Raw genomic sequence first — 17,415 nt, 5'->3', positions numbered from 1 at the left:
ATACTAAAGAACAGAATTATTATTCTTAAGTTACCAGTGTCGAAAAATTATATTTATGTATTTTTAATTAGGAGTGAACAACAATTATGTAAATAATGTCTATTTCACAAAAATTTCTAATTTTTATCACAGAATTTTTTTTTATAATTACCTACAAATTATAATTTGCATATTTTAAACAATAACTTTATTTTTTTAATAACAAGCATAATGTGCTCGATCGACATTTAATATCAATATAATTTATTCAACAATGAAATATAATTATGTATAAGTTTATCAATAATGCTGTCCTGCTTACATAGTAATAAAATAATAATAACATTGTCACAGGTCACGGCTAAGTAATAAATTATCAATGTAGATTTATATAGGGGGTAAATGTATAAAGAATTTAAATATTCATATATTTTTTTTTATACAACTTAGAATGGCAAACAAATTGACAGCTCACCTGATGGAAAGCGGTAACTATCGCCTATATACATGTGCAGTACCATGAACATAACAGAATATACCCTCCATACGTTGTCATCCTTAAGGACTCAGGTGTTATTCCTCTGTACCCTGTAAATTCACTATTATATCCCATCTTTCAAACTGAAACACAGTTGGGGGCAAACACAACTGCTTCACGGTCAAAACACGAATGGGACAGAAGTACCCAAGCAAACGACTTTTGTACAAAGTCTCCCTATGTTTTCCTAAGTAAAAAGAATTGTCGTAACTTAAGAAAGCTCTCTTTATATAACATAAACATACATTGTCACGAATGCTTCAATAGAAGAATATTAAGGCAGCTTTCAATTTATTAGTATGCACTACTCACTTTTAGGTTTCTTACTTGTAAAACACATTTAAGTGCAAATTAAGTGCTTTTATAGGCAACAAGTGTTTTAGTAATGTAAATCAGGTCTTACTAGGTTAGGTTATATGTATCTAAACAAATCTTTACTAAGAATATAAATGTGAAAGGAAGTTTGTTTATCTCTTAGCACTGTAACCGTTCATCCATTGTATTGATCGAATGTATTACAAATGGCCAGCATCTCAATATATTCTATGATAATATCTCTTTTTAATTCTTTGTATTGTCACTGCAATTGCAATGTCAATTGTATGGAACGTCTAATTGTCCAAGGAGCGGTACAAGGCAAACCTTCTCAAGGTACATCATCAACACGATGGACTAACATCATCAAAACAGCCACACAGCAGTCTATTGTGGAATGCTCTCGCTCGGCGGCGAATAGAATTAGATGGAGACATATTGCGAGGACCTCAATCGCAAAGGAGAGCCTCATCGACGATCCACTATCATTGTGAAAACCACAACCACTCTGTCAAGAGTGTACAACTGAAGAGAGAATGTCACTGCCATATCTTCAAACTGATACACAACTATACAAGCCCAACCTAATATAAACAGTATTTGGTATAGAGAAAGGCTGCAAGGCTCGGCATAAAATAGGCCATCCCTGTCTTTCCCGTGGGTTTTATAAGAGGTGACTAAAGGAGGATAACAATGTCCCTCTTAAATATCTTCAAAGTCTAACTGTGGTTGCCAATCCACCTGCCAAGCTTGGCAACTACTGGCAAAAACCCCACCAAGGGAAATGCTTATGTTCAGTGGACAGTTAAAGGCAGATATAAAGATGATGATAGAAAAAGGCATCAGTATAATAACCCTGGTTGTTATTACCTACATTATTAAAATTAATCTGTGAATATTTAAACTTCTTTATATAAAAAAAAAATATTTAAATAGATATGCTACTATGAAATAAATAGTGCTGTAGTACAGCGATATCTAAATAGTAAAAAAAAAAAAAATAGCAAATACATAACATGAATGTCATATATTGTGATTGAGGGTACTTGTAAATAAATATTCAGTCTAGTTTTATGTAGAAGATTCAACACGTGTTCTCTCTAAATTAGCATTCCCTGGCACACATTAATGATAAAATTTATTGAATAGCTGAACCAAATATCAACACACAGCAGAAAATATTGAATGTAAAATTTTGAAATTTTGCAAATAGATTCATTATATAGCATAGGTGAACAATAAGGAATATTGAAAACTCAATTCTTAAGCGAGTAAAATGGGGGAAGAAAGTTTGCATAGAATTTCATCACTTTAGAAGTTAGACATGTGAAATTTTATAGAACAAGACAATGAATACCACATGCAAGTAAAGCTGCGGACAATAGCTAGTATTAAAAAAACTAATTGTGTTCCATGGCTCTGTCTGCGTGAATCAGTAAACAACATCAACATACATGTATACCAAATACATTGAGTGTGTTTGAATAACAAACATATAAAAATGTATAAATATTATACATTTTCACATTCTGTTATATCCCATGGGGGAGGGATTGTTAATATAGAATAGTATCACCCTCATTACTAGTCATATTTTAGCATTTTTCAACCCCAGAGGGGTAGCAAAAAAAAGTTATATAGAAAGATTTGCCACGCACTCATAGGTTGGACAACCGAGATCACATTTGGTCATACATTACGAGCATACATCATGATATCAATTTAGCTACATATTTGATGTAAAAATATGTACTTAATTCTGTATTTATCTGAAACCTAATTATGCAAATGCAAAAAAATGTATGGATTGCAGTATTCAGTCCTTACAACATCTTTGTAACAATATAAAATACATGAAAAAAAAAAAAAAAAATAAGCGAAGGGTCAGGGGTCATGAAATATTTTTTCATACTAAGGGGAGTCATGACATGAAAAACACTGCTCTATGTGTTTGATCTTCACATAGACCCCCCCTGGAAACCATAGGGATTCCTGATGATTTTGTCATGATAAGCTAACTGAGCTGTTTCCATACTAACATATCATTACTCACTGGTACCCTGCTAACATATAAATAATACTAATTTACTACACATGTATTGTATAGTACCTATAATTTAGTTCAAAATCCACAAATATATTTAATAAAAAAAATAATTATAATATTGCAACTACCTACCTAGACCTGTCTAGTACCCACTGATTGTATAAATAAAAATATGACTTACGGATCTGGATAGCATTCATCAAACAGTATTGCTTCTGTTTGATTGCAGCGTCGCAACACGTAGTCTCTGGCAGTAGCTACGCGGCCCGTTGTATCATGGAAATGCTCTAGCACAGTGACCTCGGGTTCCGAATCGGCGATCGATAGTTTTGATAACTCAATAATCGTATCATCACAGTCTTCGGTCAGAAATCCTGAAAATAATCCGTTGGCATCAGAGGTCGCGTCGCGAGCGTGACACATACGAGGAAGTGAATGAGTATGACGAACTTTCGCTACGCGTAATCGCGTTACGTAGGCTCTACTGGGAAATCATACGAGACGAGAAATCGCCGTCAAATTATACGATTTCGTAACATACGAACCTGTGTATTGCAGGGAAAGATGCATGCACTTGGCTTTAGACACTGTTTTGGACAAAGGCGCAGAACCAAGCTATTATCCCGTTAGGGATAACAAATGGCAGTCAATCGATGTACCTAATGTAACACAAGTTTCACACTAATATAATAGTTTAAACTACTATTATTTTATAATAACAGATATTATAAAACACCACTTATTGTATTTAACACGTGATTGTTAAATAAAAATAAAATAAAAATTATGGACAAAGACCCAACAAAGCGTCTTCTTCCGCGAAATCGATGTAATGCACAGAGCATAGATTATTGCTAGTGCCACAGATCCGAAAAAGTAATAGATGGTAGTTTTTCTCTAGTATTACCATTTAAAAAATATTTAACATCTCCGATTTTTTTATCCTAAATAAATACTTGGACAGTTCTCATATAATAAAATATAAATTAAGTTATTTTGTACATAATTAAAAAAAAAGTAATGAAAATATTCATTATACACACCTCCCAAATCTTCTATTCCAGTTGAACATACACTAAGTCTGGGATTATTAGCTTCCTAAAACAATAGAATTTTTCTTTTATTTACCCATATAATTGAATAAATATTCGCAGTTTATAAGTATATTATAAATATTAACTTGTGTAATAATTATGGTTAAAAATTAAAATAAACCTTTACCTTTATTGTTATGGGCATAAACACATGATAACAAAAACATACCTTTACAATCCTAATTGTGCATCTGTTTGGTTTGGAAACAAAAGTACTTCTACGGCTAATAATTGATTCATTGTGTAGTGAATCTGCAATATTATAAAAAAATCATAATAAGAAGTTAGAAATAAAAGATAATAAGTGAAAACCAAAATATCACACCTGACATTACACTGAAACTTTGGATGGATGTGACAGATGTAACATTAACAGAATCTTTCATTTATAAAAAAAAATCATTTAAAGAGTATGAATTGCCTAAAAATAATGAAATACCTAAAAATTCTATCTTGTGTGGTAATCCTACAAGATAGAATTACTTTATAATAATTTAAGGTATAATTTGTTTGAATACACATCAATATTTACATATTCTATATATTCATATAAAAACTCTTTACATAATTTAAAAGTACCTGACAAATCTTGCATTTCTATAGTACTGATGACACTTTGTCTATATTTCCTTCCTTTAGTACGAAGAGGCTCTTCTTCTAAAAGAGAGTGATCAGAGCCAACCATTGTTATTCTTCTATAAATGCTCAAGGACCTTTCCCACTTCTTTCCTGGCTGCAAGACTATGGATGGTTTGTTTTGTAAATTACTTTTTCTACCATCTAGAGAAACATTCGACATACTGTCTCTTATACTTTCCGTTTTCGTAGCTGTGGTTATGGATATTTTAGATTCATCATATTTGGAATGACATGACCTATTTTCAATAACTTTATTATTATCAGAGTTTTTAGCTTCATACAAGAAATCTTTAGCCATTGGCAAATTTTGCATGTTATCTAATTTTAGCTTTTCTTCAAATCTAACTGTATTACTAAGTACAGATTTATCACAATCAATACTACTTGTACTGCTATATGAATCATTCAATACAAATATAGAATCATTTGTAACTTCATTTCGCCTTCTTGTTGTGACAAAACTTATACACCTTTCCTCTTCTGTATTAGTATTTAAATCTATTGTATTTTCATCGGATGAATCTTCTGACTCAGTTTCAGTATTAACTTCACACAAATTATTATTATCTATATTTTGCGATGTACAGGAATGATCATTTGATGAATTATCATTTTCAAGACTAGCATATTCTTGATAACTACCTTTGCTATCATTATCAATATTATCAAAACTGTTTTCACTAATTTCTCTATCATCATAATTTGGCATTAATTCAAAATATTTTTGGAAGACAGAATCATTCATTCTCTGTAAAACGACTAATGGTTCATGGACTAATGATTCTCTCGAATCTTCATCTTGAAGTTCACCACTATCACATGTATCATACATAGATTCATTTTCTTGTGAACTCAATGATGTGTTGTCTTTGCTAGTACTACTTACACTACATAAACTCTTGGACATTTTATTCTCCTCAGATTTAGAATCATTATCACTTTCAGATAAAATATCAACAATATTGAAAATTTCACAGGGTGTACTAGTCTTTAAATTATTTACATATGAATCGTTATTATTGCTCACATTGCTTTTGTCTAGAGATTTATTGTTAGAAAACCCTAAAAATGGTTCTGACGTTATTTGAAAAGAGCTAAGTTCAATGCTAGATATATTATCTTCATTATTTATATTGTCTATTTCAGGTAAGATATTACTAGCATTTTCTTGAGATTTTTTCTTATTTACTAATGAACAATTTGGTACTAAAGCCTCATCTGGTGGAACTTCAACTACAAGATGATGATCTTGTTTATTTTTTATTGATTGGAAAGTAGAGACATAATCAATAGGAGATGAAGAAACATTGGCCAAAGGAGAAATCTTTTTTATGCTATTAACAGTCTTCATAAGAATTGGAGATACTTGCACATCAATATCTTGTGCTTGTGATAAGAATTTATTATCATTCTGTTCCTTTAAATATATGTTACAATATTTTTCTTTATTCTCTTCATATATAGGCATAAAGGTTGGGCTATCCTCATTATTTTTTGTACTAATTGGAGAAAAATTATAGATAGATGCACCTCTATATTTCTCTTTAAATGGTGTACTACACATAGGTGAATTTTGTAATAATGGTGACTGAATATTCAGGGTAAGTCTATTTTTCTTGTATTTTAAATATTTTGGTTTTCCAATAGAATTTGTTCTGGCATTAGGACTTTTCAATATAGACATATTTTTTACTATGTTATTTATAGATTCATCAAAATGTTTAGGGCTAGATTTTTTATCTTTTTCTATTACTAACTCATGCATTCCAATATCAGTTAAGTTTTGTGACTTGCAATCTTTAATAGTGTTCTCTTTATCTGAATCTGTAACACAAAAATATTACTATTATACACATATTAAAAATATTATAAAAGTGTTTTTAAAAGTGACTTCATTTGCATAACCAAGATATGTTTATTGACTGAAATAAAAAATAGTCTATAACCTTCTTCATTCCACATAGTAGGTGAATACCAAATTTCATAGTGATTGGTCAAGTCGTGAAGGTGCTAGAAGGTAACAAACAAACAAATGCACTTTCACATTTATAGTATTAGTGAAACCAATAACAAATGATTCTGCAGATTCATTACAAAATAATGTGATAAAATTAAATTAAATGACGAATCTCTCGAATTTATAGAATCTACTGTCTTTCTAGGAATCACACTAGATAATAAAACACAATGGGGTGCACAAATTCAAAGCCTTGCAGCGAAACTAAGTTCAGCAGCTTTTGCCGTGCGTAAAGTTAGACAGTACACTGATACTGATACTGCTAGATTAGTCTATTTTAGTTATTTTCATAGTTTACTCTCTTATGGAATATTACTATGGGGAAAAGCGGCAGATATTAAGAATATATTCATATTACAAAAACGTGCCGTTCGAGCGATCTACTGTATGAAGAGTCGTGACTCATTAAGAGAGAAATTCAAAGAGGCAAATATTCTCACCGTTGCTTCTCAATTTATATATTCAAATATTCTATATGTTCATAAAAATCTTGACTTATTTCCAAAAAACAGCAATATTCATAATATTAATACTAGATTTAAAGACAAACTTGCTGTCCCCAAGTATCGTTTAGAAAAAGTTAATAGGTCTTTTATGGGAATAGGTATAAAAATTTACAATAAGATACCAAAGGATATGTTGGAATTACCCTTAAATAAATTCAAAACATCTGTTAAATCATATTTACTGAGCAAAGCCTATTACTCACTAAACGATTACTTGAATGACGAGTGTGCATGGCAATAGTTGTTCATGCACTGAATTTTCATTTAATGTTAGACATAGACACCTATATAAATATACATTGTAAATAAACTGGCTTTAAAAAAAAAAGTAATTCAATTGAGTTTCTTGCCAGTTCTTCTCAATTGGATCTATATACCGAACTGGACGGTAGGGTAAATATAAAATTATAATGTAAAAATTTGACGTTCATAAGCGGCTAAAATGTCCTACATGAATAAATGATTTTTGAATTTTGAATTTTGAATTTTGATAAATTACCTGTTGTGTCACTGCTTGAATATTTTTTTATTTTAGGAACTTTTTTTCTACAATAGGTTTTTCCTTTGCTAAAAATAGAGAAATTATAATAATTAGAATAAACAGTCTACAAGTGTATTTTATTAAATAAGTTAACTAATTAGTTTGTGTATTTTCACCCAAACATGTGTATCTACAAATTTTTAGGTGAATGTAAATATTATATGCAAAAAAATTCTATTACTTTTTTCATGCAACTGAAAATGAAAGCTGACGGACCACCTGAAGGAAAGTGGTAACCATCACCTACAGACATGAGCAGTACCATGGACATAACATAATTATAAACTAAATTTTTGATAAGTTTATATAAAAATAAAATATTAGATTATTTTTTCTAAAGATTGTCAGAGCTTGTTGAGGGAAGAACAAGTGGAGAGATATGTACTCAATACTACAGCAATATATCTACTTTATTTATATTCAAGATTTAAGAATGAAATTTATAAGAATCAACACAATAACTATTCCATATTATGAAATAAGTTGATGATTAATAAAATAAGGTAAATAACATCTTTACAATTAAAAATAACAATGTCGCCATAAATATAAATTACAACAGGTCCTTTAAATGAACTCACTTCTGAAGTTTATCAAACAAATTATCTTTTTTGACCTGCAACGAGTCATTATTTCTCGACGGTGTGTTTAATAATTGGTCGAATGGATCAAGCACTTTATTAACACGTATAGATTTGTCCGGTGTAAGAAATGCAGATCCAGCTAGAGACTCCCGATGTGTGGTAGATTCTATATCTTTATGAATTCGTTTTACGTATTTTCTCTTTCGTACTTTGTTTGCAGTAAACCCGTGATGATTTGCTGTGTTTATCGACGACAATTCTCGCACAGTTTGTTTAATATTTTGAATATAAAATGCGTCAAAAGCCGAACTTTTCTCATCCATTGCAAACAACATATCTCTGTGGTCTAAAGCTCCACCTATTTCCTTTTTTGACTTGTATGTACGCCTCATTCTGTTAATTACTTAAGTATATTTATTCACAAAATCAAAATTTAAGTTTATTCAAATAAATTAATGTAGAATGTTTTATGATATACAGAATTGAAATCTTAAAACTTCAAACGGAAAAAACAAAAGGCTGTCAAACACGAACAAAATTATTGCCAAAATAAAATAATGTATTAGATAAGGTAGGTATACGTAAATGTAGTAGAGATATGAGTGCAATTTAAGGATTTAATCTAATAATTAATTATATTTGAAAAAATGTTTACGATTAAAATAAAGTTTTGCCGAATATTAAGTAGTGACTTAGTATTTTTTCTATATATTTATTGATCTATATATATATATATTGTTGTTGTTGTTGTTAGGTATTTATGAAAAGTTGGTAATTTCTAATTTTTTTTTCTACTCAATGTATTATTTTGTTCATAATTTTAATTTTCGAATTGCAAAGCTGTCAGAAGGATGTAATGACTGCTATGACTTACATTAATAATTATTGCCTAACATTCAATATGCCTACATTTCGTCGAGAATCAATGGTGGACAATTGGACCGTGAAGCGGGAACCGCTTTAGGTTCCTGGGGAACACCCAAACGCCTCCATTTGTTTCATCTCTATCCATGTTGTTTCACTTCCTTTGTCATGGATATCTTAATGGGTGATAATAGATGGTAACCTCGCCTGCGCTATCGGGGCACCAGTGAAGGATGATAGGTGAGGATGAAGCAGATTAGTTGGCCCATCGTGACGAATACAACAAGAATTGTTCACAATGGTTTCCAGGGGGAGCCACATGTAGGTCGACCTAATAGAGCATATTGCTAGCAATGGGGCTGTCAAACTCCATTGCTAACAATCCCTTTCCTCCATCATGGATATCGTAAGAAGCGACTAAGAGAATTTAACTGTCGATGGATATATAGTACGATAATGAATTCAATTGAAAGGAGAGTGAAAGCGGGACAGTATTAACAGTGCACTGCTCTCAATTATGGTAAGCAAAAATGTGTTGGTGTCAGTACTGAATGTAGTAATGTATAGTATGGAAGCGAATCATGAGTATGACAGAAGCCTCCTTGAAAATAATTTTAAATTTTCCAATGCCAGAGTCTGTTTCTAATTTTATTCGTACAGTTTTTAATTCTAAATTCGATCTTACAACCTTTAGGGTCTAGTTTTTTTTTTAATGGGTGATAATGGTATGGTAACCCCGTCTGCGTTATTGGTATACGCTCGCGGGGCATCAATGAGGGATGACAGATGAAGATGAAAGTAGGTTAGTTAGCCCATCCTGACGAATTAAACTAGAATTAGTCACGATGGTTTCCAGGGGGAACCACGTAGAGGTCGACCTGACAGGGTATATTGCTAGTAATAGGGCTATTTGATCCCATTACTAACAACCCCTTTCCCCCCTTTAGGGACTAGTTATAATGTCGTATAGTTTAGAAATAAAGGAATAAATAAAAGATATTAAATTCGAATGCCTTATTTCAGTTTTAAAAATATACATAGTTCCTGTAATATCGATACATTGCAGCCAACTACATTATCATTAAATATACCTATTAAATGATCACATTGAGAATGATCAACAGTTTTTAAGACAAAGATTATGGATCTTTGGCAGAATTTCTTTTGTATATTACAATATAAAAGTGATGGAATAAAAATATAAACATAGTTAAAGTGAAACCTCGATGTCTAAATGTAAGTTACCGAGTTTGCACGGTTTTTTTTTTGCACTTTGCTTCATGTGCAGTTTTGTTAATCGACCTTATTTACCTGTCGACTTGGGGACCAATAGCCCATTTCTAATAATAAGTTTATCTAAAACAATTTTCAATTTTTCACTGCATAATTCTGTTGCCAAAGGTTGATTAAGTCAGCCTTTTGTACCAAACATTATTTTGTATTGTGGTCAATAAAGAATAAATAAATAAATTATTAAATGTTTCGATTTGTTACAAATTTGATTCAGAGAGTGTTACTGTGGTAATAAAATATTCCTTCATATAAAGTTGCACTGAATTATTATTGTGTTTACAACATGAGCACTGTAAAAATATGGCTGTTAGAAAAATTATTCAAATTTAAAATAATAACAACCGGTTTGACGTATATTTGAGTCGTACCAAGTTTGCGTACGCGTCACGGCCGCTCATCACTAAGGGTCCCGGATGGTCTCGAAACTAGTCGAGCTTTCTCGACTAATATAGATGTAAGTTAATCTGACTCTTATTACCAACATTAAAATATAATATGTACTTACGAAACATAATTAATAAAATTAATATCATCGAGGTTTCACTACAACAATCATTTAAGTAAACTACCACTTATTTTTGCTTACATGATATTGTCATAACTACAATATGTATAGAGTAATAAAAAAACAAAAATATTGTTACCAACTTAATTGGGTTTGAAATATTAAAAAAGAAGCATTGCTAGTAAACTTACTAGATGTATCGGTGGCTTGATAACCATATATAGCCGAATTCCAACCTGATTGACAACAGTGGCAAATATTGGTCCCCAAAATTATTGACAACAGTGGCAAATATTGGTCTACCAAAATTATTGAATGTAATTTATATTCATTACTAGCTTTTGCCCACGGCTTCGTTCACATATTGTATTAGATTTCTTGTTCTATAATATTTTACGTGTCTCACTTCTAAACTGATCAAATTCCATACAAGCTTTCAACCTCCGTTATACCCCCTTAACCCCTAAACTTTCAAAACTCTTTTTTTATTGTTTACCTATGTCATATAATGAACCTATCTGCAAAATTTCAAGATTCAAGATTTAGCAGTGTAGGTTGTGTATTGATATATGGATCAGTCAGTCAATGAGAATCATATATATATATATATATATATATATATATATATATGCTTGCATCATATATATATATATATATATATATATATGATGCAAGCATATATGCAATATGCGAGCTATTAATATCAGTGAAATCTGTGACTTTTCTCATAAAAATACACAAGTAATTATAAAAATAAAGGAATCATGTAATAAAAAATAAGAAATTCCAGTTTCTTTTTATTTAGTTACGACCATCAACTGAATCAATACCAGCAGTGCATCTTTCTCAATATTCCATATCTGTACTGTAGATTTTTTTATGACATAGTATTTTAGGTACAAAAATTTCATTTCAAGTACTTAGTCAAATAAGATTCTTTTAATAAGCAATTTAGTTGCGATGACATAAACTTAACAGATATTTATTAACAATAAAAAAATATATTTTATGGATTCTACAAAATAAATTGTCTATGACACGTGAGAGATATTCAGTTACTTTTGATTTAACGAATTTTTTTTTGTGTACAGTAACCAAAACCACTTATCGTAAAAACAAAAAAAAAATAACTTGTTTTTATAAAATTAGAGTACTTAAAAATAAACAACAAAGAAGTATTAACTTTATTCTCTTGGCTTTGAATTATATAAAAAAAAAAAATTTTAGACATATGTTATACTTAAAAATTATTTGAAAACATTTTTATTTTTCAATTATTAATATATACATATGTGTAAAGTTAGGTACAAAATAGATGATAATAAGTAATAAAGCAAATATACAAAAATGCTTCAAAGTCAAGAGAAAAATATATATAAAAGGAATGAACATAACACAGTGTGTTTTAACATTGACAGTGCCAGAAAAGAATAATTACATAAGTACCTATTTACAAGCCTTCTCAGAAAACATATTGTTACCTATTCAAAATGTGCCTACCATTATATTTCGTTATTGCGTAATATTTTATTAAAACAAAGGAATTACACAAGTACACACTTGGAAATTGCAAAATTTTGCTACCACACACTTTAGAGACAAAGTTGACTCAAATTCACAATTTAGGCAGAATAACAGTTTAAAATTTATCGAATATAAAATTACATGATTGGAGACAAGATATCATCAGTAATGTCATTTAATTGATCAACCCGTTCTTGTTAGTCGAAATCACTTTAAGAATTTAACACAGAAAAAAAAACTATTAAAAATGCTTGAAATTGAGTTACTTGAAAGAATCTATTAACCTATTTTTTCTTCTCTCTAGTTTGGAAAATAACTGTAATAAAATTAACTTTAATTTTTATATAATAACATATACTTGTGATTGCAAATCTATGATTTCTGATCATTTCATGTGGATGAAAGGTTTACATATAAATATTATTAGATATCATAGTAAAGGGTGATGCTGGAATTTAGTACTTTATGGTATAAATAATGTAAGCATCTACAGAATGAAGAAGTAAACTTGAGTCAGAGTTATAATATTATATTGTAAGCAAAAATGGCACAGGTTGAATTTGAACATGATGCTATAATTTTCTATAGACCGTAAATAACTATTTCGTCTCTGAATATGTGTAAAACTCTATATATTAATTTACTATACATGTAAAGACATAAATACAAATACTTGTAATTGTTTTGTTGTTTCAAATCGTAAAAATGAATGACAGAACTATAATACTCCATAATTTAGAACAAAGCATATAAGAGGACATGGCAGATATTGTATTACATTTACATGATTTTCGACCTTCGAAACATTGAAATAAGTACCTAATATGAGTAATATTTTAACACCCAGAAAATATCAATTTATTTTTTATTGTAACATTAATTGTAAAATCTTAAAATTCTACTTTTGAAAGTCCATTGTATGTATTTATTCATTGTAATGTTAGCGCAAAGTGCAATAGAAATTGTGCACATTTATACATACATTTATATATATAAGAAATACATACAATGGTCTGGGACTTCACTTATAGCAATTTGAATGAACAGATCTACATTTAAATTTATTTATAGTCAGACACTTGGCAATTAGTTATTATTTTTTAGCATGTTCTTACTTTATGGGGGGCCAATTTTCCTAATTATGTGACTCAAAAATGCTGTTCTGGAATTTTTGTAATTTAGTAATATAATGAATTATAAACTACCACATAAAACAGCGCAGAGTTGTGACTAGTGCTTAACTAGATTTTGCAATTTTGTAACAAAACTGAAATTAGTCAGTGGCCATATAAAAAATATTAAGTATATAATCGTAATAAATGTAAATAAAGATAATAATGCCTTTATAAAAAGAGTAATAAAAAACAATAATGATTTTTCCTAAAGTTCATTAAATTCGCATAGTTCAGTTATAAACATATACAAAACTTTTGACATTAGGTTATTTGCAAATTATGCTAAAACGACTACAGCAAATTGCAGTTTCCTCATTGATTTTACTGAATCTAATAAATTATGTAAACAGTTATGCGTAGTTTAAATCTAGAAGATGAGTTTTGTGATGTTTTTTTACACACACATGCCAATAAACCAGACTAATATTAGAACAGTGAAGTTGTTATTGAACAGGTTGTTAAGTGGTAAACATATTGTTAAACCTACTTAATAGAGCCTATTTAACAGGGCCTGATTGAGCCCCACCAGTGGGCCAAATGTTACTTTTTGCCTGGAAAGGCAAAAGAGTTTAATTGGGCTCTGTTAACTTCTATATAAAAGAATTTTAGGTAAAAGTTTTATTTTCAAGGTCTATTGTTGTTTTTACACTTGGTGTAGTCCCAGATTTGTGCTTGTTCCATGTCCTTATAATATCACATAAATTGAATAAATTCGACTGTACATTTACCTCAAATACTAATTAACTTTTAAGAGAACACATCTATGGGGCGCGGCGACATGGTGAGAGCAGCATGAGTGGGGCTCGCTAGAGGATCGCCTAGTAGAGATTCGTTCCTCTTTGCCTCAATTGTAGCTTGCTTAACAGCATCTTTGTATGGACCCCTCTTTTTCTTATTAAAGCGTATCTGAAATTGCAATGAACACATCGTTTTCATTTTTACATAAATAGCGACTTTTTTTTGTGTTTACTTTTTAATTATATATATTCAAATTTTATGTCATCTAGGTGACTATGCCAGCCTTATAGGGAATGTCTAAATGTTAGGTTTGTCATGTCAATTCTTCAATGACACCTTTACCCACAGATATAGACACTTGGCATCGACTGCCAAATTGACAAAGAATTACATTAATGTTACCATTATACATATAGAAGTATATCCCCCAGAATTTGTTGTCTCAGATTGCAATTCCGACCACAATCCACCGGCAAATGTAAAAGGTCTTTTATTACAATATGTACCATTTGGTGACTGCTTAACTCCCATAAGATAAAAAAAAATTGTCAAGTACAACAAGGCCAAATCACATCCTAAATGCTGTAACTAAATAGGATCTTGAAAGACATGTTGTTTGAAACCAGGATATATACTTATTTCTCAGTTTCCCAACAGTTGACTACACTGTCCGGTGTTAAGTTTATATTCAAGGAGGAAATATCTGCATTACCATCAGTCCCCAAACTAGGTCAGACCTGTATCTTGGGGACTCTGAGTGTGATTACCTATTTATTAGTACACTTTATTTGCAAAAAAATAAATAAATAAATAAGGAAAACTATGTAAAAAGGTGAGTACATGTGTGCGTGCGTGTGTCAAATATACATAGAATTTTACCAGGTGTTAAAATTTAAGTAGATGAAAATAAATGATTATTTATTTTTAGTTTTTCTGCTTTAAAAACAAAAGTTAATATTATTCCAAAAGACAGACTTTCATAAAAAACAGTGATGAGTTTTAAATTAGGACAATTTTTTACTTAATCAGATTTTGATGTAACTTGGAATAGACTATACAATTATGCTTATAATTAAAATAATTTAAGTACAACATGTAATGAAAATAACCCATACCAGATGAAATGTACTCATGAGAGGTCATAAGTATGAATACATTAATTAATTGAATTAGGTAGGTAGTTTATACAAGCTATTGCAAATCTCTGACATTCTAAGTAAAATTCTAAAGCAGCAGAATCATCAGTAGAGAAATTAATATGAATCACTTTGTGTAGTTTTTATAAATTTATCTTCTAAAGTATACTATTGTTAAAAATATAAATGAGGGAAAGTTGACATACCTTATAGTCTTCTAAGAACGGACTCAAGCTATCACATGGCATCAGTGAAGATGTAGTAGAAGCATACCATGCAACATGAGCCTTGGACGTTGGTGTAACACTTAGAACTCGGCCCGGCCACCATGGAAACCCAACTACCTTCCCCCAAACAATGTCCCCAGGAGATACCCGTAACAATCTTCCACCAACACCTTCTGTACTGTTCTCAGGGAAGTCTGGCACAACTTCACTTTCCCAATCCTCAGATCCACTCTCCATTACCTCCTGTTCACTTCGCCTCTCATAAGAGTCTCTACTCAATCTTCTCAAACTAATAGACAGCTTCTGATTGAGGCAATTGTCTTTTATATCACTAAAGTAATCAACTGATTCAATATCAGCACATTTACTTGTATTCTCATCTCGTTTCTTTTGTGATTTATACTTTTTTTTATGCTTCACTTTGTGCTTGTGTTTTTTCTCTAATGGATCAGTCATTGGGTGATTGGAAACATTATTGCGTGGTGATAGAGCCCCAATGTGCTTCGGTGACTGTTCCATCCACACATCTACATCACTTTTATCTACAGTATTATTCTTTTTCGCTTGTTTCTTAGCCTTCTTCAGCGCTTTTTTTGCAGCCCTCAGATCAGGTTTAGCTGGTTTAGATATGTCACAGGAAACACCAGAATCCTCATTGTAGTCACCTGACAGGGGTGGAATCTTCACAACCGTGCCCTCTCCTTCGCCGAAACATATTTTAAGAGTTCGTGCACTCGAAAACATAGAATTAAATGAAATATCATTGCCACTTTCATCTCTCTGATCCGATCTATCACATAAATCTCCTTCAGAAACACTGACGAAGGCGAGTTCACGGGTTGCCCGCATATTCTCACTAGATTTTTCACTTTTTGTTTTGCTTACAGATTTATCACTAGCCTTATTGGAATTTTTTGGGGCGCTCTTAATCGCGCTCGTTATTTCACTGGGTTGTAATCTGGACAGTTTGGGTATAAGCATACTGCCCATTAGGTATTTCTTTTCCACGTTAGATGACTCAGTGTTATGGGCGGTATCGTCGTCTGAGTCTAGCTTCCGTTTCTTAGACACGTCCACATTTTCGCTGTTTTCGTTACATATCCCCTTGCAGTTGGAACACAATACCTTGCGAGGTCGTAGTCGCACCGTCATCTTTTGTTTTTGTTGCGTTTTACCCTTGGGTCCAGGTTTCTTTGATTTCTGTGCATTTTCAGTAGCGTATTGAGGCTCCTGATATGTGAATCTTTGACTGGCGGAATGTAATTTATCATCTTGACTATCGGTGGATACACTTTGCTTAGTAAATGCTGGATGTAGACTATACACCCCGAACGGTAAATTACTGCAAAAATTATAAAATTTAGGCTTCAGTTTTTTTTTATTAATCGATATGGACAGCACTCGACATTAAATACTGGTACCTACCCTTTGTTAGAGTCTAATAAGACACCTTGAAATTTTTTGTCTTCACTACAATATGAAACAACTATTAAGTCAGACAATGCTTCCTCAACATTTACTAAAATCTGCGAATTCTTCTGAATCGTCATATCGGCTGTTGAAACGACAGCCGCCATATTTTTATTAACTCGATCCATAGACCAATCACCAAAGATAATTTAATTTCTTTTTTTAGATTATCCACTAGTAAACCAGAATAATCTTTTTAGACTGCTTTATTTCGATCGTGAAG

General features: G+C 31.1%; 2 protein-coding genes across 2 annotated transcripts in view; both read right to left on the bottom strand.

The window, feature by feature from the left end:
• Window positions 1-8,764, bottom strand: part of LOC113513200 (protein PF3D7_1417600) — a 31,070-nt gene extending 22,306 nt beyond the window's left edge. Inside the window, exons 1-6 of the mRNA XM_052898830.1 lie at window positions 8,258-8,764; window positions 7,635-7,702; window positions 4,553-6,436; window positions 4,143-4,225; window positions 3,923-3,977; window positions 3,061-3,253 (exon numbers count right to left, since the gene is read on the bottom strand). Coding sequence (XP_052754790.1) covers window positions 3,061-3,253; window positions 3,923-3,977; window positions 4,143-4,225; window positions 4,553-6,436; window positions 7,635-7,702; window positions 8,258-8,652 — 2,678 coding nt within the window. The 5' untranslated portion in view covers window positions 8,653-8,764. The remainder of the gene's footprint in view (window positions 1-3,060; window positions 3,254-3,922; window positions 3,978-4,142; window positions 4,226-4,552; window positions 6,437-7,634; window positions 7,703-8,257) is intronic.
• A 2,942-nt stretch (window positions 8,765-11,706) lies between these two features.
• On the bottom strand, window positions 11,707-17,332 carry LOC113513198 (PWWP domain-containing protein 2A-like). Its single transcript, XM_052898852.1, has 3 exons — window positions 17,148-17,332; window positions 15,702-17,064; window positions 11,707-14,527 (listed from the first exon to the last, which is right to left on the bottom strand). The coding sequence occupies exons 1-3, from the start codon at window positions 17,318-17,320 to the stop codon at window positions 14,369-14,371; spliced, it is 1,695 nt and encodes a 564-aa protein (XP_052754812.1). The 5' UTR covers window positions 17,321-17,332; the 3' UTR covers window positions 11,707-14,368.
• Between the last annotated feature and the right edge of the window lie 83 nt (window positions 17,333-17,415).

The sequence above is a fragment of the Galleria mellonella genome, unplaced genomic scaffold (assembly GCF_026898425.1).
Source record: "Galleria mellonella isolate WM207_F2 unplaced genomic scaffold, CSIRO_AGI_GalMel_v1 utg54, whole genome shotgun sequence".
NCBI lineage: Eukaryota > Metazoa > Arthropoda > Insecta > Lepidoptera > Pyralidae > Galleria > Galleria mellonella.
Note: the sequence above shows the minus strand (reverse complement) of the source record. Positions and strands in the feature narration are given on the sequence as shown.